Source organism: Bubalus kerabau, chromosome 6 (assembly GCF_029407905.1).
Source record: "Bubalus kerabau isolate K-KA32 ecotype Philippines breed swamp buffalo chromosome 6, PCC_UOA_SB_1v2, whole genome shotgun sequence".
Lineage (NCBI taxonomy): Eukaryota > Metazoa > Chordata > Mammalia > Artiodactyla > Bovidae > Bubalus > Bubalus kerabau.
In genome coordinates, this window is record NC_073629.1 from 17430543 (window position 1) to 17454610 (window position 24068).

Sequence of the window (24068 nt, forward strand, 5' to 3'; positions counted from 1 at the left end):
AGTCTATCTAGTTAAAACCATGGTTTTTCCAGTAGTCATGTATGGATGTGAGAGTTGGACTATAAAGAAAGCTGAGTGCCGAAGAATTGATGCTTCTGAACTGTGGTGTTGGAGAAGACTCTTGAGAGTCCCTTGGATTGCAAGGAGATCCAACTAGTCAATCCTAAAGGAGATCAGTCCCGAATATTCATTGGAAGGACTGATGCTGAAGTGAAACTCCAATACTTTGGCCACCTGATGCAAAGAACTGACTCATTCGAAAAGACCCTGATACTGGGAAAGATTGAAGGCAGGAGGAGAAGGGGATGACAGAGGATGAGATGGTTGGATGGCATCACCAACTCGATGGACATGAGTTTGAGGAAGCTCTGGGAGTTGGTGATGGATGGGGAAGCCTGGTGTGCTGCAATCCATGGGGTCGCAAAGAGTGGGACACGATTGAGCGACTGAACTGAACTGAGGAGGGAATTCCCTGGCGGTCCAGTGTTTAAGATTCTGAGCTTCCAATTCAGGGGCACTTGTTTGATCCCTGGTCAGGGAACTAAAGTTCCACATACTTCGCAGTGTGGCTAAAAAAAAATAAAGGATGAGCAGGAGATTGACGACAAAGGTCCCTCTAGTCAAAGCTAGGATTTTTCCAGTAGTTATGTATGGATGTGAGAACTGGACTGAAAAGAAGGCTGATTGCCGAAGAACTGATGCTTTAGAGCTGTGGTCCTGGAGAAGATTCTTGAGAGTCCCTTGGCCTGCAAGGAGATCAAACCAGTCCATCCTAAGGGAAATCAGTCCTGAATATTCATTGGAAGGACTGATGCTGAAGCTGCAGTTCCAATACTTTGGCTACCTGATGTGAAGAGCCGACTCATTGGAAAAGACCCTGATGCTGGGAAAGATTGAAGGCAAGAGGAGAAGCGGGCGACAGAGGATGAGATGGTTGGATGGCATCATCGACCTGATGGACATGAGTTTGAGCAAACTCTGGGAGACAGTGAAGGACAGGGAAGCCTGGCATGCTGCAGTCCGTGGGGTCGCAAAGTCTGACATGACTGAGCGACTGAACAGCAACAATAGGGGATTCAGGGGCACAAAGCAAGAAGAGCGTTCTCCCTGAGAGAATGAACGGCTTGGGCAAGGGCTCAGAGGCACGGAACGGCATGGCACGTGCCTCAGCACAGCTGGGTACCTAGGAAGGTGCGCCATGCTGGGTAGCCTTCTCCTAAAGTTAAGGGAGATCCCTCAGTGTTTATACCTGCAGAGTGATACGGTCAGATCTGAATTTTAGGAAGATCACCCTGGTGGCAGAACTGAGAATGGGTCAGAGTGGGGGACATGGTTCGAAGTGGGGGAAAAGTCCGGATGTGCTTACAATAGCCTAGGAGCAAGGTGATACAGTGGGGTCTCAGGCAGTGCAGACAAAACTGAGCAGTATTTAGAAGGTCAGGTCACCTGACCTGGGTAACTGGAGGGCAGTAAGGGGAGGATAGGAAGACAGCCAAGTTTTTGATTTGGGTCACTGTGTGAATAGAGGTATTATTTGTTGCAACAATAAGAGTCAAGGGAGGTGGCAGATCTGAGGAAGTTTTTTTTTTTAAGCTTATTTTAGATTCAAGCCAGAGTGCATTTGGAGGGAAAGGAAGAGGGGTCATTGAAGATGTCAGAACACAGCAGGCAGACAGATGGGCTCCTGGGTACTGGGTGAGGTCCAGAAATAAGACTCAAAGGTTGGGTATAATGTGAGGGGATGGCTGGTTGGTCTGTGTAGGAATCAGAAGGTTAGGATTCTAGGGGATTCTTTTTTTTTTGATGTGGACCATTTGAAAAAAAAAGTCTATATAGAATTTGTTACAAAAATGTTTTGGTTTCATGTTTTGGCATTTTGGCCATGAAGCATATAGAATCTTAGCTCCCCGACCAGGGATTGAACCCACATCCCCCCATTGAAAGGTGAGGTCTTAACCAATGGACCATGAGGGAAGTCCCTAGGGGATTCTTGATGACTGGCTCTTCTAGGGAGAAGGCGATGGCACCCCACTCCAGCACTCTTGCATGGAAAATCCCATGGGTGGAGGAGCCTGGTGGGCTTCAGTCCATGGGGTCACTAAGAGTCAGACATGACTGAGTGACTTCACTTTCACGCACTGGAGAAGGAAATGGCAACCCACTCCAGTGTTCTTGCCTGGAGAATCCCAGGGACGGGGGAGCCTGGTGGGCTGCTGTCTGTGGGGTCGCACGGAGTCGGACACGACTGAAGTGACTTAGCAGCAGCAGCAGCAGCAGGGAGGTTTACCATTGTGACCACCTGTGTTTAAGCCATGCCTCATTAATTGTGTGAACTTGGGAAAACTTCTCTGAGCCTCAATTTTCTCCTCTGCAAAGTGGTGGTAAGACTGTACCAACTTTCTGGGATTTTTGTGTTAATTAAATGGGGTGATATATGGACATCACTCAGCACTCAGGAGGTGGCTCATAATGTCAGTCTGGACTCCTCCAGCAAAGGATATGACAAATCCATTACACATGGAAGATCCAAAATGACCCAAACCCAGTGTGATAATGCAGGTTCTCTCATGCCGAATAGGCTTTCAGGGGATGTGCTGTGCTGGGCTCAGTCTACTCAGTCGTGTCTGACTCTTTGTGACCTCATGGACTGTAGCCCGCCAGGCTCCTCTGTCCATGGGGTTTCCCAGGCAATAATACTGGAGTGGGTTGCCATTTTCTCAGGGATGGAACCCTTGTCCCCTGCGTCTCCTGCCTTGGCAGATGGATTCTTTACCACTGAGCCACCGGGGAAGACCCATCAGGCGATAGCTAGATAAATTATTTCATGCAGTTTGTTGAGAGAAAATATCTCAAAGCAGATTTGGGGAGGGCAGAGGAATAATAAAGAGGATCCTTGTGGTGAAAAATTTTGACTTCAGAGGTTGGTGCAGCTTCCTCAAGTCTCATGCTTAAGTCAGGGGAAGGCAAGGGCCATAGGGCCCCAGCAGCGAGACCATTTCTCTTTCCCTGGAACTGCCCCAGGGATGGTGGGGAGGTTGACAGAGCTTGACAGTGTTCAGCCGGAGCTCCCTTTTGCCACCTAGTTTCTTCCTGCCTCCTCCCCACGGCTTTTAAACTGTTTCCAGGCATCCAACTTCCATTTCAGAAGTCCACCTGGGCGTCTCAGCAGGAACTGTCCTGGAAACACTTCATACGTCATGCAGGTGTGAGAGGTGTGGGCGTGGGAAGGCTTGGTGGAGATGAATCAGCATTGTCTTCTCCTGCCTGAGTCAAGAGCCGGGCTGGGCAAGGGCTGGCCGACCCAGACAGGAGGGAGGGAAAGAATAGGGAGACCAGCCTGCAATGTCACATCTCAACCACCAGGGGGCATGAACAAGACGGGGAAAACCCAGGAGTTGCTGATGGGAAAACTTTGGCACCTGGAACCACGCCTAGGGGAAAGAGGACACCCCGCTTCCCAAGCTGGGCATGGGCACAGTCACTGCCAGGATGTGTCCACTGTCTTCCTGCGTCCTGGCTTCTCTGCCTTCATGAAGAAGTGGAGAGCATAGAATGGAATTGGACTTTGAGGGGTCAGCCTATCCAACCTTCCTGTTCTGCAAGGGGGAAGGAATTACTCTAGATTACACAGCAAGTTAGTGGCAAATTACTGTGATTTTCATCAGTTTCAGGAATATGGCTCCTTGATGGACCCAGCCCTGGTCTCAGTTTTGGGACAGGTGTCCAGCTGCTGTCCCTAGCATCAGAGGTGCTCTCTCTTATCTCTCTGGTCTTCCCTTTTCCCTCACACTTTCCGTGACTCTGTTTTTCTTTGACTTTTTCTCCCAGTTTCTGTCTGACTGCTTCTTCGTCTCTTCCTCTGTCTGCCTCCTGTCTCCATCCCTGCCCTCTGGGGACTTTGCTGTGCTCCTTCCCTCAATGGGTCCCCAGAGCAAGATATTTCCTGTCGTCACTCCTCAGGGACTCATAGCTCTCTGAAGCTCTGTTTTCCAAGCCAGTGTCTCAGTTCCACTCCTGGGATCAGGCAGAGAAGTTATGATTTGGTAGCATCATCAGTGATGTGATTTCGGGAGGTAGGAAGGCCCCCTGATACTGTCCCCAGCACTCCACCCCCTACGGTGCCAACCGTAAACTCGGGATGGCACCTGGTGTGGGCAAGACCCGTTGCTCATGCGGTCCCTGCCCGGTGAGCTCACCATGTGGGAGTGAGGGCGAGAGAAGACAGCCACACGACTGATTCAATCGAGATTAGAATGCTCTGAGTACAAAAGGAGTGCTTGCCGTGGGACAGAGCAGGTGGAGATAGACCCTGGTTAGCCCTGGGGCAGCTCCGTGAGGTGGGGGCACTGAACTGGGCTTTGAAGGATACGTGGGACTTCGGGAGGCAGGGATGTGGTGAGTGGGCACATTCTGAGCAGAAGGATGGGCATAGGCAGTCCTGGCCACTCCAGGTGCTCAGGCACAGTGAGCAGGCAGTTAGGAGAAGTACAGGAGAGGTTGGATATGCAGGTAGGGGCCAGAGCCCGAGCACCTCACTTCCAGCAAGGGCCATGGGGACGCCACTGCAGTTTCTGAGCAGAAGTGCCATCTGCCGAAGTCCTCAGTTAAGATGGAAGAAGTGCTGTACAAAACAATGCATTGCACGCCACTGATCCTTACCCTCGGGGAGAACAATTTTTATTCCAAGCTCGACCTGAAATAGGTTTTGACAGGGAAGAACAGTAGCACAAGGGGGCCAAGTGCCTTGGGGAGGAAGGACACTGGGTGGCTTTGCAGAGGTGTAGGAGAGGGCACTGGGGCCCCTGAGGCCTGATTTCATCTATGCTGCTCAGGCCGCTCCCGAGTCCCACTGCGAGTGACCGCCGGGGAAACAGCAGCCTGGCTCGATGTCTGATCCTCTGTGGGTCCTCAGTCTGAGTTTCTCTGTGGTGTCATGACCCCAAACTCCCCAGAATGGGCCTGATGAGGGGTTCTCTGTTCCAGTGCCCTGTCTGCCGGAGCTGGGTTGGGGTTTCTGCCTGCTGTCCCGTGACTCCGGCTGCCCTAGCCCTGGGGGAGGAGGGCGGTGCCGCTGAGTCACTGCCTGGGCCTCTGGGCCTGGAACCGCGGGTGAGTCACCTAGGACTAGGGGCTCCGGAGGAGGGAAAAGAAGCTGGTGGACATCTGGAGGGGGGAGGGGAGCTGGCACACAGGAAGGGCGGTGCCTGGGCTGGACTGAGGCAGTAGGCGAGGGGGGCCTGGGAAGAGGCCGCGTGAAGTCTGCTCTTCTCTGAAAGGCCCTCCCCTGGGCTGGGTCCTAACAGGCCTCAGTGTTTGCCTTTCTCTGGGTGAGTGGGTGAGAGAGGCCAAGGCTGTGACCTCATCCCCAGCCTGGCCTCCTGGCTTGGGAAGCTGTGCGGGCCTCCTCCTCACCTGCCCACCTCCCAAGCTGGAGGAGACTTGCGTTTTCTCCTCCCTTCAACCCTCCTGGGCCTTCCTTACACACACAGACTGCTGCTCACCCCAGCAGAGCCATCTCCACCTCTCGCTGCCTCCCTGTCTCCTGCCAGACCCCTTCCTACCCGAAGGGGGCCTTTCCAGGTCTTTTAAAGCACACCTTCTTGCCTCAGTATGTCACGGACAGTTATTCTGGGGCCGGCTATTAAAAGCCACTTTGTTTCCCTGCGGTCACCCCTGCCCTCTTCTTCCTGATAGCCCCCAGCTGCCTCCTGGTTCCCAGCACACACACAGGCCCGTGAAGTCCCAGCACGCACCTGCAGCTTCGGGCACGCCAACGAACTGTGACTCGCAGGCATTTGTCATGAGAACAAGACTGGGCCTGAATCTCCAGGCCCCCGTGAACAGGGGCTGCCTCCCCTCGCCCAGGGCCCAGAATACCTTTTCCCGTTGACAACTCCCGCTCCCGCTGTGGCCAGGGCGGGGCCGGGGGAGGGGCTGCCCTTGGCTGCCCAGGAGCCGGTATTGTCGGGAAAGGAGGGACTGGGAGGGGGTATGTGGGGGTGGCAGGAGGCCAGCCTTTGACGGGATCAGGTTAGGGCAGGTTTGGTTTCCTTAAAATGCAAAGTTGGGGGCCAGTGGGGCTAGCATATAAATTCCAACTCTGGGCACCTGGACCTTTGCTTTCCTTCCTGAGTCTCTCTCTGCCCTCTGGTCTGGTGAGTACATCTGTCCTGGGCAGGGCTGGGTGGGCAAGACCCCCGTGGGTCTCTGCCTTTGTCCCTTTGGCTTTTTTTTTTAATGGGCTTGTATTGGGGCAGAGCTGATTTACAGTGTTGGGTTAGTTTCTGCGGGATGTCCCCTTATGTTGCTCTTTGTCTCCTTCTGGCTCCCTTGGTGGAAGGCCTGGGGCCTCTGTGGGTCTCTGCATTTGGGGGGACGTCCTGTGAAGTGTCAGATAGAGGCTTTTTCCCAGTTGCTCTGTGAGGTTTAGGGGTTGCTCTTGGGGCCTGTCTTGCATCTCTCAGTCTGAATGTTGCTGGTTCTTGGGGGTTTGGGTCCAGGCATATGAAGTGTGTGTGGTGGTGGGAGAGTTGAGGGGGGCTGCTTTAAGGAGAATCCTGGGTTGGTTTGTTTGTTTTTGAAAAGTCCTGGATTCCAGCAGGACTAAGAGCCAAGGATCTCAAGCGAGTGGGCCTGCCTGGGCCCCTGCCCTGAGCAGCGGCACGGCCCTGCCACGTCCCGTCTTCTCCCACCTCCTGAAGGCAGGGCTGGCAGGATGGGCCCAGGGTGCTTCTTGCCCCTGGGGCCTGCTCCTCTGGCCTCACCCTGGGACCTGCCTAATCCTCCCTGGGTGGTGTGACCGCTCTGAGAGGCAGGGCCTTGGAAAGGATGACCTCCAAATTCTGTCCTTGGTCTCAGATTCTGTCCTGATCCTGGGGTACTGGGCTTTTAATTTCTTGAATTCCAGTCCCAGTAGAATCCTTGCTGTTAGGGAGAGTGTTCAGTTGCCAGCACCCCTGCTCCGGTGCCTCCAGCGTGAGGGGAGACACATTCCCTACCGGGTGAGAGCCCTGGTCTGATGGAGGATACGATCTACCCAAGGGAGCTTCCAGTTAGGTGGGAGAACGACGCCCTCTGGCTGAGGGGGGAGGTCACTCCTCAGGGAACCTCGCACCCCTGGGCTGTAGCCAAGGCCGCTGCCAGAGCCCAGTGAGCCCCACTAACTAGCCCATGGAGACGCCTGTCTCCGCAGCCCTGGCACAGAGCCACTGGCCTATGATAGAAGCTGACAGAAAGGATCCCCAGTGGGACTCTGGCCACCCTGCCTTTTTTTTTTTCCCCATAGACGCTCTGGGTACCAAGTATGATGGGAGGAGACATGAGGCCCTTCCAAATACAGGGGAAGGTCTAGCCTCTGCCTCACCCACCTAGTGTGAGATGGAGGTATGGCTTCTGGCCAGGGAGCCACAGGCTGAGGCGGAGACGCAGCCCTGCCTGCCCATTCTGAGAGGGACTTGGAGAGGCAGCTTGGGGCACAAGGGCAGCAGACGGTCCTGCAGGCTGGGCTGAGGCATCTCCCTCACTTGCCACCCCTGTAGCCTCAGATCCAAGATGTCCAGTCCCCTGGAGCAGGCGCTGGCTGTGATGGTCGCCACCTTCCACAAGTACTCTGGCCAAGAGGGCGACAAGTTCAAGCTGAGTAAGGGGGAGATGAAGGAACTTCTGCACAAGGAGCTGCCCAGCTTTGTGGGGGTGAGTGGGGCTGACCGGGGGTGAGAGGGTCCTGGTGTGTGGTGTGGGGGCACGGGATGAATGTCTTCTCCATCGCTGGCTGGGCGTGGGCGGGCCTGGGGATGCAGACACCAGAGTGGGGTCAAGCCCTTTATGACCTCACCAGAGTGAGAGGGAAGCCTTTGTGTGCGCGAGTGGGTGCTCTACTGCCAGCCCCTCCCTGCAGCTTTCCGGAGAATGGATGTGCTGTCCGAGCCCAGAGAGGGGACGTGACTTGCTCAGGATCACACAGCTCTCATTTGTGATCTCCTTCTCTCTCCGTCCCTCCATCCTCTCTCTTTTGGTTTTCATATTTACTTGCCAAACTAAGAAGGTGTCTAGGGAGAGAAAAGCTCAGCTAAGACACACCCTGAGATGTTTAGGAGAGAAATGCCATCAGTTCTCAATTGGCCCCCTGCCCTCCCTTTAATCAGCTCCTCCCTCACGTGTGTTCACACGCTCAGCTGGTCAATCGTGTCCAGCTCTTCGCAACCGCGTGGACTATAGTCTGCCAGGCTCCTCTGCCCATGGAACTGTCCAGGCCAGAATACTGGAGCGGGTTGCCATTTCCTAATCCAGGGCATCTTCCTGACCCAGGGATCACACCTGAGTGTCTCATGTCTCCTGCACTGGCACACGGATTGCTTACCACAAGTGCCACCTGAGAAGTGCACCACTCCCCCTTCGCCCCACCAAAAAAATATTTATTTATTTGGCTGCACTGGAGTGAGGACAGAGGGAGGTACATGGGCAGGAAGCTCCGGCTCGCCACCCCCTTCCACAGGCCAGTGGGCTTGATGCCAGGGCTGCGGAGATGAGCATCTCCCGGGGCTGGTCAGTGGGGCTCACTGGGCTCTGGCAGCGGCCTTGGGTACAGTCCAGGGGTACGAGGTCCTTGAGAGCGCATGGGAGGGAGTCTTAGTTGCGGCATGTGGGATCTAGTTTCCCGACAGGGATTGAATCCAGGGCCCCTGCACTGGGAGTGTGGAGTCTTAGCCACTGGACCAAATCCCAGTGGAGTCTTAGCTGCTGGAACAAATCCCAAAGTGACTTTGAACATACGAGGCATGTCCTTTTTTCTTAAAAAAATATTTTTGATCATACTTTTCTAATTTGGTTTCATTTTATCTGGGATGGGAAAGAGTCTGCCTTTTTGGAATTCATTTTTCTGGTGATAAGGCGTGGTGGTGGCTTCAGAAAGCTTGAGTTTCCTCATCAGCAGGATGTGGGTAATGCCCATCTTGCTGGGCCCTTGTGGGGAGCAGAGCTGATCCTCTGAAGGGAGGGTCTGGGATCCCCCAGCAGGGAGAGCTGGAGGCTCTGGCTCATGCACTCCCCTGTGTCCCCACCCACAGGGCACCCTAGTGCTCCTAGGACCTCCCTGCTCCCCATCACTCCAGGTGCTCCCTGCTCACCACTTACCTGCTGCCCAGGGAAGAGGGGAAAGCTGGGTTCTGCCCCAAGAGCTGATGGCCTGACTGTCTCTTGCTTTCAGGAGAAGGTGGATGAGGAGGGCCTGAAGAAGCTGATGGGTGATCTGGATGAGAACAGTGACCAGCAGGTGGACTTCCAGGAGTATGCCGTCTTCCTGGCCCTCATCACGATCATGTGCAATGATTTCTTCCAGGGCTCCCCAGCGCGGTCCTGATGCAGAGCTTGTGGCTCCCTGCTATGGGTCTCTTTGGCCCAGGAGGACTCTCTATCTTTTTTAGTTTTACTCAATAAAACTTTTTTTGCTGGTTGACAGTATTTTCATTGCTCAGTGTTGCCCTGTCATCTGGCTGGCCCAGTTGCTGTGCTGAAAGTGAAAGACCCAAAGCTGCTTTTTGCTGTGAGCTGTCTTTATTCCTTTCAGTGCAAGATGATAAAATTCCTTTAAAAATGTTGTGGGCTTCCTGTCTATCAACTTACAAATTCAGTTAGACAAAAGCCACGTTCATAAATCTCTTTGAAACTGGCCCTTTCCACTTTAGAGTCAGGGTGCTGGGAGAAAATATCCTTATGATTCTTAAAAACCCTCTTGTCTGAAAGGCTCAAGAAGACACACTGTTAAAATTAATAGAAGACATAATATGTATGTGAAATCTGAGACTTGCCCTTAAATCTTTTTGAAGTCCACATGAAATTTCTCCTCTTTGACTTTATCTTACCCTGAGGCCCTTTTCCTTGGCAGGGCCAAGGATTTGATCTTGGCCCCAAGGCCATTTATTACTTTGAGAGCCATCTGTTGTCTGGGAAGACTGTCTGGGGCTCCCCTGGTGGCTCAGACAGTAAAGAATCTGCCTGTAGTGTGGGAGACCTGGGTTCAATCCCTGGGTCAGGAAGATCCCTGGAAGAAAGGAATGGACACCCACTGCAGTATTCTTGCCTGGAGAATCCTACAGACAGGGGAGCCTGGTGGGTTATATAGTCCATGCGGTTGCAAAGAGTCAGACACAACTGAGCAACTAACATGACCTTGTACTACGGCTGTCCTGGGCGCTCTATATTTTCTCTAAATTCTACTCGAATTGAAGAGCTCCTTTTTTTTGGCTGAACCATGAAGCATGCAGGATTTTAGTTCCTCCACCAGGGATCCAACCCATGCCCCCTGCAGTGGAAGCGAGGAGTGAAAAAGAGTTTTAACGAAAAGGAAAGGGGGGATGGATAGCAGACAAGTAATAGACAATATTTTTGTGAATTACTTTCTTACTTTTCTCACTTCCCTGGCAAGCTCTGCTGCTTGGGAACTGCTTACAGAGTAGCTCAGACAAAAGCTCTCCCCAAATAAAGAGTGAGACACCCTGATTGTTCTCATGTTCCGCTTTAACTGCACATCTGGGGCTGGTGCTGGGCGAGGTTGGTCAGGCTGAGCAATGAAAAGAGAGGAGCCTATTTCCTAATATAATACCCTGTAGGGAAAGGAACCAGTGAATACAGGTCAGGGATGTATGATAATGGTAATTAACATTTCTACAGCAGTTCCCAAAGCTGCTTTCAGGAACACTGTTTCTTCAGCCCCATGGTAACCCCCCAGAAAACTATCATTAGGCCCCTTTTACAGATAAGGAAATCAAGAGGAGGAAGCGTCTGCCATTCAAGGCTCTCTCGTTTTGGCCAGGCTCTCTGATAGGCCTGTTCGAGCAACATCCCACTGACTCTTCACAGCAGTTGTGTGAGGGCTGTATCACTTCTAGCACCGGTTATAAAGTCAGGACAGGTTGTCTCTGGCTGCTGGCTGGGCCTCGGAGCTCAGTGTTCTCTGTGGGAACATGGAGTCAGGTGCTACCCGCTGCTTCAGGTTCCCCCACCCTGAGTCCGCCCCCACGGTGAACAGCCTGCAGCTCTGTCCCTCTACATTTCACAGAGGAGGACATAGGGGCTGGGAGAGGTTAAATACGGGCTTCCCCGGTGGCCCAGTGGTAAAGGATCTGCCTGCAGTTCAGGAGACATGGGTTTGATCCCTGTGTCAGGAAGATTCCCAGGAGTAGGGAATGGCTACCCACTCCAGTATTCTTGCCTGGGAAATCTCATGGACAGAGGAGCTACAGTCCTTGGGATTGCAAAAGAGTCTGGCATGACTTAGCGACTGAATAGCAGCAACAAAAGTTATACAGGGAGTGGTACTGGAATTTGTCCCAGGTCTGCGAGAAAGGGGCTCCTGCTTAAGGGACATGCAGGCGACAGCCTGGGCCTTCCTCTCCTTCCCCTTGGGCATTGTGTGAGATGAAGGGGACCTGGCTGGGCAGGGTCCAGATGCCCTTGGTCTCTCGATCCTGAAGACATGGAGAAGTGGGTCCACATGTTGGTGATCGCATGGCCGTAGTGTGACTGCTTGCAGTGGATCCTGGCTTCTGCTGGCACTCTGTCCCAGATTCTGGGGCTGTTTGGGCTGGTGGAGACTGGCCACGGTTGGCTGCCTCTGGAACTGTTCCCCGACTGGCTAGGCACCTAATGGGACAAATTTCTTTCTGTGTATTTGACAAACTAACAAACACATGAGTTTCCTAGCTGGTCTCAGTAATCTTCCCTCATCCCACCACTCCCTGCAAATCTCCGTTCCAAGGCGGAGAGCAGGAGGGTCTGGAAGACGGTGCTTGCTGCTCAGGGGCCTGCTGGCCAGATTCTCACTTTCTCCTGGAATTAGGGCAGGGAGCAGAACCTCAGGGAAATATATCTCCCCTTCCATTGTGTCCCATTGCGACTCTGCTCTTTGCTCTTCAAGGTCTGTCCTGCGAGAAAAGAGGGACAGAAGGCAAAGGTGGATTCTGAGACAGTTCAGTTCAGTCTCTTAGTTGTGTCTGACTCTTTGCGACCCCATGGACTGCAGTGCTCCAGGCTTCCCTGTCTGTCCATCACCAGTTCCCAGAGCTTGCTCAGGCTCATGTCCATCGAGTTGGTGATGCCAACCAACCATCTCATCTTCTGTTGTCCCCTTCTCCTGCCTTCAATAGGAGCGACCCAAATGAGACTCCCCATGCTCCCACCTTTAGGTCATTTGAACTCCTCACCAACTCAGGGCTCCCATCCAGGAAATGGGCAGAGTCAGGCATTGACTAGGCACTCAAAAGAGGTAGTAGGTCTAAGCTCTACAGGTTCTCTTTGATCCCAGTTCAGATTCTCTCCCCACCCCCATTCCCTAATTCTGTAGCAAAGGCCTCCCTGGCTCCAGCCTTGGTAAGTCAAATACCCCTTCCCACACTCTCTCCACACTGGCGAGGAGGGAGGGGAGATGGAGAGGAGGGACAGTCCTGCCAGGTCAGAGAGCATCTGCTTCTCTTCCTGCCGCCCCCACTGAGTGGGGGATTTCGCGTGGGGTTGCTGAGTTAGACGCGGGGCCCTCCGTTCTCACACGCTCCACAGGACCGTCAAATGATATGAAGAACTTTCACACTGAAGTCTCAGGGCAGGAATCTTCCAGATCAAAAAAAAAAAAAAAGTCAAGACCCAAACAAGGTAAAGGACCTCAAGGTGGAGAGAGGAGGGTGGCGGAACTCAGAGTGAGGGCTCAGTGAAGGGGGCTTCTCATGACGGTCCTCCAGTCCCAAAGCACCTCCTCCCAGACCCTCCAGTCCACCCACCCTCCCCTCAGCGGTCACCTCCTAGGGTGAGTGCCTTCCTGCCTCAGTCTGGGCAAACAAAGGGGAGGAGTCCCCGGGAGGTGCAGCCAGGCTGAGAAACAGGAAGGGCTGGGGGATAAGGACTGAGACGGGGAGCAGGTGGCCCGGCTCTTCCCTGACCACTCACATAGAGTACCCCAGGCCCACCACTGTAGCCCTGCTTTCCTGCTCTCCCTTGCATTTATGTTACCCATCTCTCATACGTTTATTTGTTACCATTTGTTGCCTGTGTTAGAGGGTCCTTTCCACAGAACTTGGATTTTGTCTGTTTTGTTTATGGCTGTACCTCCAATGCCTAGGAGAGGTGCTTCTAAATATTCACATGAGGACTTCTTGGTGGTGCAGTGGCTAAGAATCCACCTGCCAATGCAGGGGACACAGGTTTGATCCCTGGTCTGGGAAGATTCCACATGCTATGGAGCAACCCAGCCCGCGTGTACCTAGAGCCTGTTCTTTTTCTGCAACAAGAAAAGCCACGGCAATGAGAAGCCCTCACACTGCAGTGAAGAGCAGCCCTCGGTCCTCACAACTAGAGAAAGCCCATTGTGCAGCAACGAAGACCCAGCGCACCCAAAAATAAGTATACCTTAAAAAAATAAAATAAATACTGACATGAGTCATGAACGGCTCTTACTCCATCACTAATTAACTGTGTGACTTGGGCAAGTTACCTGCCTCTCAGCTAACATTCACACGCTCAGCAGGTGCCAGCGTATTTGTCTATGAGCTGTGTACATACTAACTCATTTATGCCTCACAGCAGTCCTATGAAACGGTGACCATTATTTTCCTTGGTCATCCACAGATGACGAAAATGAGGCCCGGAGAGGTGAGGTGATCTGCTTAAGGAAGGTGGCTGCTCGTGGCATTCCTGGGGTGGCACAGGTGGGAACAAGTGCTTGACCCAGAACTGAGTTAATCGCTGGTCCACACTGGCCCCCTGCTTCTGTCCCCTACTCCCCATAATTCCTTGCCTATAAAACAGAGATAATCACAGCCCTCCTTTCCCGGCCCTCCCACTGCTCGGTTCCCTCATCTAAAGGGGCTGAGTCTTCAGGGAGCTGATGGCAAGGTTGAGCTTCAGGTGCAGGGGGACTCAAGGGAGGCCAAGGTGTCGTGAACTCTCTGGCTGCCCCATAAGCATTAGGGTTTCTTCCCCATTCCATACTCTTCTGGATCTTGAGTTCTCTTTCTGAGAAATGAGGAGGGGTCTCTCGGGCCCAGGGATGAGGTGCGGGAGGAGAGAAGTGATATAAAGGGATTTCCATTTCTGGTAATATGGTGATCTGTGCCGGTTCCAGCTAAAAACAACAAAAAGTGCTGGAGAGAATAAAAACAGCTTTTCAAAGCATTAAAGAGCTCACAAGGCTGTAAGGAATGAGATCAAAATCTAAGTGAAAGCAGATTCCAGGAAGAGAGCCCGGTACCAGGCCCCTCATACCCTGAGGACATCACTAAACTGAGCCAAAGTGACCTTTGGCTTTGTTTGTGGAAAGAGGAAGGGTTCATTTGAGGAGCGGAGGCAAAGGGGACATCCCACATAATGCTGGGACCCCAAAGGGCTATACCGTTAAGCCCCAAACCAGAGGAAACCTACCCCCACCCCAAGGGAGTGCAGGGAGCTCGGCCTTGGTGCCATGTGGAGCCAGGAGGACAGGACACAAGAGCTTTAGCTCCAGGCTGCCCTGGCGAGAGTCTGTGCTTGGTGGGGTGGGGTGAGGGGGCACCAGGAAAACACAGCCTAGCCTTCCAGAAGGGCCCCTAGGAGCAGCACGCCTTCCTCCCAGGTCTCAAGGCATTCTGCTGATGATCCCTTAGGGAAGCAAGCAGTTTTCCTCCCAATGTGTCCAAGTGAAACCCTTAAGTGCTGTTTCAGGGGCTCCCAAGAGCTCCAGTACCGTAGTTCTTTATGTCTCAGCACAGAAAAGAATTCAGGGAGAGGTGAAGTGATATAGTGAAGAAATGATTTACTGGAACAGGACGCTTGTGAGACTTACAAGCGGGAGGACGAGAGATGCCACATCGTGAGACCTTACTGGGCTACAGTTTTATAATCAGAGGAAAATGGGGAGGGGGAGAAGAACTTCTTTGTCTTTCTTGAGTAGACATCAATGCTTCTATCGTTAGCTCCTCCTCCAGGTTGAGCAGGGCACTTTTCTTGTCTCTACATAGTTAAGCTAGGTTCACAAATGATTGTTTTATTCATGTGTACAGACAGCATGTCCTAGGGATCTTCAGCTGACTGAGCTCGCTGCGCAGGATGTGGGTCTCATGCTGCCACTGTTTCCTTGTTTTGGGGGATGTCTTGTGCTTCTCTTGTGTGGTTTTGTTGCTAAGGAAGCCTGCTCGGTTTCGTGGTTAAGCAAACCTGCTTTAAGGCTTCCCTGGTGACTCAGTGGTAAAAAATACACCTGCCAACGGTGTGGGTTTGATCTCTGGGTCAGGAAGATCTCCTGGAGAAGGAATTGGCAACCCACTCCAGTATCCTTGCCCGGGAAATCCCATGGACAGAGGAGCCTGGCGGGGTGCAGTCCACGGGGTTGCAAAGAGTCGGACACGACTGAGCGACTAAACAACAACAGACCTGCTTTCTTGAGTAATCATTAACATTCAGGGGTCTTCCATATTTTTCTACTTACCATCCCCTAGTGGGATTACCTATTTAATCACCTATTTTGTCCCTTTGAAAGTGAAAATGTTAGTAGCTCAGTTGTAGCTGACTCTTTGTGAGCCCATGGACTGTAGCCCCCCAGGCTCCTCTGTCTATGGAATTCTCCAGGCCAAGAATACTGCAGTGGGTAGCCATTCCCTACTCCAGGGGATCTTCCCGATCCAGGGATCGAACCCCAGTCTCCTGCATTGCAAGTAGATTCTTGACCATCTGAGCCACCAGGGCTATGCCCCCATCACAAAGACTGTCGGTCTGGGGATCTAGCCGGGAGAGTGTCTGATGGGCTCAGTGGTCTCACCATAAATGGGGGTGCTGAACCAGAGGCTCACCAAGATCCTCTCTGGCACGGGGATTCTCTTGGGGTGAGGCAAAAATGTGTCCATCCTTCTTCTGGGATGCCTCTTCAGCATGAAGAGATGGGGGGTGGCTGTGATGAACGACCTGTCTCCTCTAACCATGCAGGAAGGAGATGGACAGGAGGCCATGCCCTGTTCCCAATGCTGGGGGAGGCCAGAGGGAAAATGAAGAGGTGGTGGTGTCTTCAGCCTTTGATGTATGCATGGCTAGGTATGTGAGTGGCGTTTGTAGTAGGGGTTGCCAGGGAGGGAGGCAGGGGAGCCCCTGGGGGGCATCCTGAGCTTGACCTACTTGGATCGCCCCATAATTACTCCCTTCCTTCATCGGGAGGCTACAAATAGGGATGTCCTGTGTCTGGGTTCCTCCACTTGAAACGCCAACATCAGTGGTGAGTACCAGCTGCTTGGGTCCTGCCGTGGGTTGGGTGTTGGTCAGCCCGAGTTCTGTCTCCTGGCTCAGAGTCTGAGCTTGAGGGCAGAGGGATGACTACAGCAGGGACTAATGAGGTGAAGGGAGTCTGGTGATGGACTCAGGTATTCCATGGCACAGTAAGGGGATGCTGGGGAGCTTGGGTTTAGGCGGTGTGCAGAGCTGAGGTCTGGCCAAGGGATGGGGATGTGGGCTTAAGGCACTGCTGTTGCCCGCAGCTAATTCCCCCCTCACCCACTCCCTTCATTCCTGCCAGGGGGGTGAGATGGGCCAGGGAGGCGGGCAAGAGAGGATTCGCTCTAGTCTCCAGGCACCGAGCTCCTGAAAAAGCCACAGTGGTGGCACCAGGCAGGCTGGCAGGAACCCAGAAGGGCAGTTCAGCCTCTCTGCATTTTCCTATTCCCTGCCATCATGGCCCTTTCCTCTCCTGGGAACCCGGAACTCTGCTCCAATCCTGGGCTGTCACAAAGCGTTAAACCCCAGGCAGCACTTAACCTCATTGTCTCTCCCTACTCTTGACCATCCACAGCGCCCAGCAGAGGACAAATCTTTAGGGAGGGAGAGAGCCTTGGCCCAGGCTGCCACATGCTGCAGGACTCCTGTCCCCTGGGGGAACCAGGAGTGAGTCACTCAGCTCACGTGGAAACAACACATGCCTTCCTGGCTGCCTTAGGGTTTCCCCAGGCTAGAGGCATCTCCCAGGAGGGTGGTGGGAGGCGCCAATGTAATGGGGGTGGGTGGGCAATTCTGGGGAGGGCTTCCCCTCTAACAGAACGGGGTGCCTGTCTGCAGAGCCTTCTGTCTCCAGACCCTCAGGGGTCAGGGTGATGGCTATAGTTGGGGTAGATCACAGACTGGTCCCTACTGGAGCTGGTTGTCTCCAGAGACCATCTGATTCAGGTCCCCGACTAGGTCTGTGAGGTGGGATTAACCCCATTTCACAGATAAGGCACCTGAGACCTTAAATGGCTCATCCTCGCCTGCACAGCTAGTCAGAGGCATAGCGGATCTTTGGATGCAGCTTTCCTGAGTTCAGGGCAGAAGGGATGGTGAGAGGGTGGTGGTGAGACTGTAGGGGTTCCTCTGAGACCTGACTCTCTCTAAGGATGCTCAGCTTTGCCAAGGACCTGAGGCCGGGAGCGCAGAGCAAGGATCTCCGTGCAGGTTCCTATGGAAGGGGCTCTGGGGTCCTGTAGGGGAGGAAGATTCTAGGTTCAGGGGGCTGTGTCTCAGAGGGTGATGCAGAGCCGGACTGAGCCATGGTTGGGTGTCAGATGAGAAAAGATGGAGACAATAAGTGGGGATTTCCCTGGTGGCTCAGATGGTAAAGAACCCCTACAAGGCAGGAGACCCAGGGTTTGATCCCTGGATCAGGAAGATCCTCTGGAGAAGGAAGTGGCAAACTACTCCAGTAAGAACCTGGAGAATCCCCTGGACAGAGGAGCCTGGCTGGCTATGGTTCATGGGGCCACAAAAGAGTCCAACATGACTTAGTGACTGAACTACCACCACTGTGGGAGAGTGAGGTGACGAGTGGGCCGCTCTCCCTGAGGGGTTTGCAGTGATGTTGGGCAATTAAGGCCTGTGTCCAGAAATAGAACAAGGGGTGGTGGTGGGAGACGGTGGGGGCGGTCGGAAAATAAATGAGGAGCTGGTGTAGTCAAGGAGGGCTGCTCAGAGGAGGAGGAGCTTGTGGGGTTGGAAGCATGTAGGGGTAATCCATGTCTGGGCTCAGTCCCTGGGACACTTGGAGTGCAGCGGTGAGAGAGGGGTTGACTTGGCTTCTGCCATGAGTCCCACCTTTGTTCCATGACAGGCAATATGGCCAGTCTTCTGGAGCAGGCGTTGGCTACTCTCGTGTGCACCTTTCAGGAGTATTCACAGTTCTCTGGAAACCCGCTCTGCCAGGCGAAGTTCAAGGAACTCCTGGAGAAGGAGCTGCCTACCTGGGCCCCGGTGAGCACCTGGGCTGAGCCCCCAAGGGAAGCACTGCTTGAATTCTGCGAAGAGACCCTGCTCAGAGTCTGGGGCACAAGGGGGTGGAGGTTAGACTGTGGGGAGGGGTGCTGGGAGGGAAATAGGCACAACCGGAATCTCAGTTTCTTCATCTGTAAAGTGGAAGAAAATCACCTCCCAGACTGGCAGGGCAGTTGGGAAGACTGAGGGAGAGCTCTGTGAAGAACGCCTGACACGCAGCCGGCGTTCCGTAAATTAGGGCTGAGAAAGAGGGCTTGGGAGGGGAACTGACACGGTGAATCCTCAGAACAGGGAGGCTGAGGTTGACCCCGGAGGGGCGTGGGTTGCTGATGGTGGGGAGGAGGCGTCGAGGGGAGGGATGTGTGCACCAGGCTGCTCTGCCCTCCTCAGCCTGCCTCCTCATCCTTCCCCGCCCCACCCCGCACAGACGACGCTCCGGGAGTGTGACTACAAGCAGTTCATCAGCGTCCTGGACACCAACAAGGATTGCCAGGTGGATTTTGTGGAGTACATGCGCTTGCTCGCCTGCCTCTGTATCTACTGCCATGAGTACTTCAAGGACAGCCCCCTGAAGCCCTCCTGCGCCCAGTAACCGAGCCGCTCTGGCTCTGCCCCAAGGTCATCCTGGGCACGGCAGCTCTCCCCTTGCCAGCCCCCGGGGCCCCTCCTTCTAGACTCTCCCAGGTTTGCCCCTGGTGTGTCAACCCATGAGTCCAGGAAACACGAGGGGACCATCCCCAGAACCATAGCTAGTGATCTGAAGAGCAGCCAGCCGCTGCCTCCCCCCACCAGCCACAGCGGTGGTGGCTGTCAAGGCTCAGAAGAGCATGTCTGGGAGACAGATTGTGGCGGCAAAGGCCTCTTTTGTTTCTAATAAAGAACTGGCATCACTTGGCTTCGTTTGGTTCTTCTGAGACGACGGCACTGGGGCATCACCCCTCCCTGGACTTTTCCACGGGAGGACAGGAGGTTGAGGGCAGTTTCAGACCCTGCGGAAATGAAATGGTCCCAATGTCCAGCAGGAAGGCATGGGGGCAACTTGGGGACAAAGTCCATGGGAGGACAGTTGGTGGGGGGGCTCTCTGTCTGTCTGTATACGGCGGGTCTCTGAAGAAGACGCTCCCTTGGGCTGTGAAGGAGGTGAAAGGGGGGTCAAACTCAATCCCCCAGACCGGATGTTCTGGGAGGAGGGTGGGGCCGTAGGGGAGAGGGCGGGTCTGTTCCCCGCCCTGGGCTATGAGAGCCCAGAGCGCAGCACTAATGGGATTAGGGGTTGGACTAGGGTGCTGCTCCCTGATCATCTGGGGAGGGGTGCTCTGCTGTTGAAGGGGGAAGGAGAGGGACCTTCAGGCAGACCCCTCTGCTTGAAGTCACAGCCACCTGAGGGGTTTAACCCCTGACTCCTGACCCTCCCTCAACCCCTGAGCTCATACCTTACGCTGGGAGGTTCCCCTGATCCCTGCCTCCCCTCATTTTGTGCTGTATCACCTCTAACTTTCCTCCGCTCCCTGTTCTCTTCATGCCTGACACCCAGCCCAAATCTAAGCCCCCTCTCAACGCCCTCTGCCACCCCACCGCTCTCGGTCTCTTCAGTCCATCCCTGAGCCCCAAGGCATGCCTCTCCTTCCCCATTCCATCACTCCTGCAACCAGTGCCTTTCTCCAAGGATGTACCTGTGGGGGTCCCCAAGCCTCCTTTGGGTGTTAGCCTGTTCCTCCTCCCAGATCCCCAGCTCCCATCCCGGGGCTCACTCAACATAGTAGGAAGCTCTTTGGGGAGGGGCGCAGGGCAGCATGAGCCATCCCCAGCACCGAACCTGAGGGGCCCTCCCTGTGTTCTCGGGCAGCCACATCCCAGGGCAGTTTCCCACCTGCCACCTTCCACCCCTCTATGCCGACTGCCTGGTGGGACACGTCCTCCTTGTCCCTCATGCCCCAGGCACAGCCTGTCCCTTCCCCCAGCTCCCTAAAACTCAAGCAGAGCTGTGCACACCCACCCTCCAGGCCCCTGCCTGTGCCCCTGGGGCTCTCCCATGTTCGTCTGTGCCTGCTGGGGCAGGAAGCTGGCTTTCCAGGCTGGGCGGGTGGAGAGGGTTGGAGGGGGGCCACTGTGTTCACCACATCAGCCCACGATAGGAGGGCTGGGTCCTGTTCTCCCCCATCCCCTGCCATGGGCAGGGCCTGGCCCGGGTATAAATAGGTCAGACTGCTGGGTTCTCCCCATTCTTCCTCTCTCCCCATCATCTCTCCCCAGCACTTCCTCTCTCTTGGTGAGTTGTGGTCGCCTGACTGGCACGCAAGGGGTGTCAGGCCGAGGCGGGGGGCAGGAGAAAGGGGGGTGGGTGGGGGCCAGAGGCGCTAAACAGGTCCAGATGTGAGATTCCGATGTGGAGGCTCTGGGGTGGGTGGTGTGTGTGTGCATTCAGGAAAGAACAACAAGTGTGCAGGTGGCTGGTGGGAACTGTCTGAGGGGTTCTGTGATGCCGGGGCTTGTGTGTGGCGTTGCTGCTGTATGTGACTGGTGGGTGTGCACGTTGGCTGGTGTCTGCTGGGTGGCACACTTGGGTGTGGAAAGCATAGTGAAGGCAGAAGGCGCCTGTGGGCTCTGGCTGGTTATGTCCTAGGAGCCTCGGTCCTGCACCAGCAGCCCGGCCCAAGGGAGGGTGGCCTCCCCGTCCCTCCCCTGCATCCGTGCCTCTGCCACCTCACCCTGCCCCTCCCTATGCACTGGTTTTTTCCGCTAGGCCCCTGGGCAAGCCTCCAGCAGCCTCGCCCAGCCCAGTGCTGGGAGGGGGAAAGAATGGGATGGGGTGGGGCTGCTGTGGGCTGAGCTCAGGAGTGGGTGAAGGGACCAAGTGAGGGTGGAGGAAGTGCTCCTGGGGAGCTGGCTGCCTGGAACCCAGAGCCTGAGCACCAGGCCCTGCAGGGGTTTGCTGCCCCAAGCATACATTTCCCTCTCCCGCTAGGAGCTGAACCCCTTTCTGGATGGGAACAGTATCACCAATGTGCTCCCTGAGGGATGGGAGTCGGGGGCATTTACAAATATATAGCTGGGGGTGGGGTGGGGAAAATAAGGTTGTCTCTGTGACCCTGCCCCCAGCTCCTGACTGCTGCCATGGCATACCCCCTGGAGAAGGCCCTCGATGTGATGGTGTCCACCTTCCACAAGTACTCGGGCAAGGAGGGTGACAAGTTCAAGCTCAACAAGTCTGAGCTAAAGGAGCTGCTGACCCGGGAGCTGCCCAGCTTCTTGGGGGTGAGTGATACTGCCTGGGAGGCACCCGTCCTCTGCTCAGCATTACCTACAGCTGGCATCTGCTGCTGACATGGGCAATTTCTGGGCAGAGAGCTTACCCTGGGTGCCTGTGGCCAAAGCACGGTGAGCACCCGCCGCGCACTTCCTAGCACCCTCAGAAAGAGGGCAGAGTGAGCAGATAGGGTATGGTGCTCTGTACAACTTCCCTGGAGGGAAACTGATGCTCAGAGAGGCTAAGTAACTTCCCAAGGAAGTCAGTGTTTAAAGCTGAGATCATGAACTGCGATGGTCGAACTCTTGCCATCACTCCAGCAATGAACCTCTTTTTTTTTTTTTTTTTAAGACTCTGTGAAAGTTATATGCCTTCTTATTCTTTTTTTTTTTTCTAGTTGAAATATCGTTGATTTACAGTGTGTTCATTTCAGGTGTACAGCAAAGTGATTTAGCTATATATACACATCTATTTTTTCAGATTCTTTTCCATTATAAGTTATTACACAATATTGAATACAGTTTCCTGTGTTATACAGTAAATCCTTGTTGCTTATCTCTTTTATATATAGTAGTGTATATCTGTTAATCTCATATTCCTATTTTATCACCATCCGCCCGCCCCATAAACCATTTTTGAGTTTCTATTTGGGTTGTGGAGGTGAAGATATAGTTCTCTGGAGACACTCACACACCTACAGAATTCTCCTGAGCAATCCCAGTTGCCGTCTGTATCAATCTTTACGCTTTCATGACCATTGTATAATTGGACTCTTAAAATGACCTTGGTAGAAGAGGCTGTGGTCTCCGTTATGCAGTTGTACCCAGGTCCTCAGACTTCATCTGAGGGGTAGCTTAGCCCCTAGGGCTGGAGGTCCAAAGCCAGGCCCCAAAGGGGTGCCTGTGGCTTCCTGAGCTCCCATCTGGAGCTCAAGCCTCACCCAGTCCTAGCTCTGGCCCACTCCCCCACCCCGACCTCGCTTCCGGTTTCCACCCGTAGCCTCTTCCTCCTGCAGAAAAGGACGGATGAAGCTGCGTTCCAGAAACTGATGAACAACCTGGACTGCAACAAGGACAACGAGGTGGACTTCCAGGAGTACTGCGTCTTCCTGTCCTGCATCGCCATGATGTGCAATGAGTTCTTCGAAGGTTTCCCTGATAAGCAACCCCGGAAAAAGTGAAGGCTCCTCAGGTGTGGGTAGTGGGGCGCTGCCAGCTGGGGTCTTTCCTGTTGGCAGTGGGCACATCACCTCACCCTGGCTCCTCCAGACGTGAGCACCATACTGAACAAGTTCAATAAAGATTCTTGAAAGCTATGAGGCTGATGGTCTGAGAAACTCCGGGGGTGTGGGGGTGGGGCCTGAGGGATGCGTTGCGGGGGCAGTGGGGCGGGGGTAATGGAGGATGCTGGGAGCTGAGTTGCCGTCTTGTGGAGAGTGGAGAGCCGACTAGTGAGGGTGGGAGACCGATGTGGGGGACTGTGCATGTGTGTGGAAGACAGAGGCGACTCCGGATGGGGTCAAAGGCAGGGAAAGGGACCCCAGAGGCTTGGAATGTCCCAGCTGTAGGATCTTAGACAGTGTTCTCACCCATCCCACCTCCCCAGCCTTGCCTCTGGCAGGACCTCTGACTGAGGCTGGGATGGATTCGGAGGTCACATCTGCTCCTGGCTGGGGCCTGGAATGGAGTGTGGGTGCCCTGGGATGGTGGGGAAAGGGCTGAGTCATGGGGAGGAAGTAATGAGGCCAGAGTGGAATGGGGAGGAAGGCTCAGTCCTGACACTTACAGCTCGGACCCTGCCTGCCATCTGTTCCAGTGCCCTGGCTTCCGGCCCCAGGAAAGATGAATCCTTCCTGTCCAGGGTCAGATCAGGGAGGTGACATGGAGGAAGGGCAGGTTGATGGCCACAGCATGAGAATATCATCCTTCTCTAAGCCTATCTCTCCGGAGGCCCTGGGATGAGATTTGTTACCAGTTAACAGTCATGTTCCATCAGAGGAGGACAAAGGACCTTGGAACTGAAGAGTGGACAGTAACTGGGCTGGGAGGGAGGGAGATAGTGGGAGGCGACCAGAGTTTTGGAGACAAAATTCTAGGCATAAAATCTGATAAGTGAATTGAGACTCTCCTCCCCTCCTCCCCACCCCTCCCGAAAATATCAGGCACGATAGTGCTTCTCTTTAGGTTAAAGACCAGCAGCTCCAGCCTGCAATGGGTGGGTGTTAGATTTTCAGGCCTTGCTTGGGTGGTACAGGGACCTTCAATGAAGAGGTGAGTAGAAGGCAGGTCCAGAGACAGAGAAGGTCTGGTTCCCGTGATCTTTCAAGCTTTCCCCTTTTTTTCTCATCGTGTTGTTTTTCTCTCAAGTTGCAGAGGAGTGGGGTAGGTGACTCAGATGTTCCTTCAGAGTGTGACTACAGAGACTCAGATAGAATTTTGATCCAGGAAAAAGTTTGCCACTTCTTCCTTCTCCCCCTCATCGCCCGCCCCGGGTCTGCCCATCTTCCATTGGAGTGCCCTCCCCTGAGTCTCCCTTCTGCATCACTCTCTACTTTGGAAACTCCTGTTGCTTAGCGACC

At 54.1% G+C, this 24068-nt stretch overlaps 3 protein-coding genes across 8 annotated transcripts in view; all 3 read left to right on the forward strand.

Annotated features, from left to right (window-relative positions):
• S100A2 (S100 calcium binding protein A2) overlaps nt 1-9459 on the forward strand; it is a 41963-nt gene extending 32504 nt beyond the window's left edge. The window contains exons 1-3 of one of the 6 annotated variants that reach the window (XM_055584243.1): nt 4967-5109; nt 7539-7692; nt 9206-9459. In XM_055584243.1, coding sequence (XP_055440218.1) covers nt 7552-7692; nt 9206-9358 — 294 coding nt within the window. In that variant the 5' untranslated portion in view covers nt 4967-5109; nt 7539-7551 and the 3' untranslated portion in view covers nt 9359-9459. The other 5 variants (XM_055584245.1, XM_055584242.1, XM_055584246.1 and 2 more) reach the window with 5 other exon arrangements.
• An 8628-nt stretch (nt 9460-18087) lies between these two features.
• Nucleotides 18088-19124, forward strand: S100A3 (S100 calcium binding protein A3). The gene is made up of 2 exons (XM_055586812.1): nt 18088-18222; nt 18671-19124. Exons 1-2 carry the CDS (start codon nt 18088-18090, stop codon nt 18833-18835), a joined length of 300 nt encoding a protein of 99 aa, XP_055442787.1. The 3' UTR covers nt 18836-19124.
• Nucleotides 19125-20354: 1230 nt separating this feature from the next.
• Nucleotides 20355-22803, forward strand: S100A4 (S100 calcium binding protein A4). The gene is made up of 3 exons (XM_055586813.1): nt 20355-20512; nt 21343-21498; nt 22506-22803. Exons 2-3 carry the CDS (start codon nt 21358-21360, stop codon nt 22668-22670), a joined length of 306 nt encoding a protein of 101 aa, XP_055442788.1. The 5' UTR covers nt 20355-20512; nt 21343-21357; the 3' UTR covers nt 22671-22803.
• Nucleotides 22804-24068: the final 1265 nt, after the last annotated feature.

Excerpts from the sequence above, each read along its gene's own strand:
- S100A3 (XM_055586812.1), top strand. The coding sequence starts at position 18,088 with ATGGCCAGTCTTCTGGAGCAGGCGTTGGCTACTCTCGTGTGCACCTTT. Across the intron at positions 18,223-18,670 it reads AGCTGCCTACCTGGGCCCCG|ACGACGCTCCGGGAGTGTGA; the intron begins GTGAGCACCTGG and ends CACCCCGCACAG.
- S100A4 (XM_055586813.1), top strand. The coding sequence starts at position 21,358 with ATGGCATACCCCCTGGAGAAGGCCCTCGATGTGATGGTGTCCACCTTC. Across the intron at positions 21,499-22,505 it reads AGCTGCCCAGCTTCTTGGGG|AAAAGGACGGATGAAGCTGC; the intron begins GTGAGTGATACT and ends TTCCTCCTGCAG.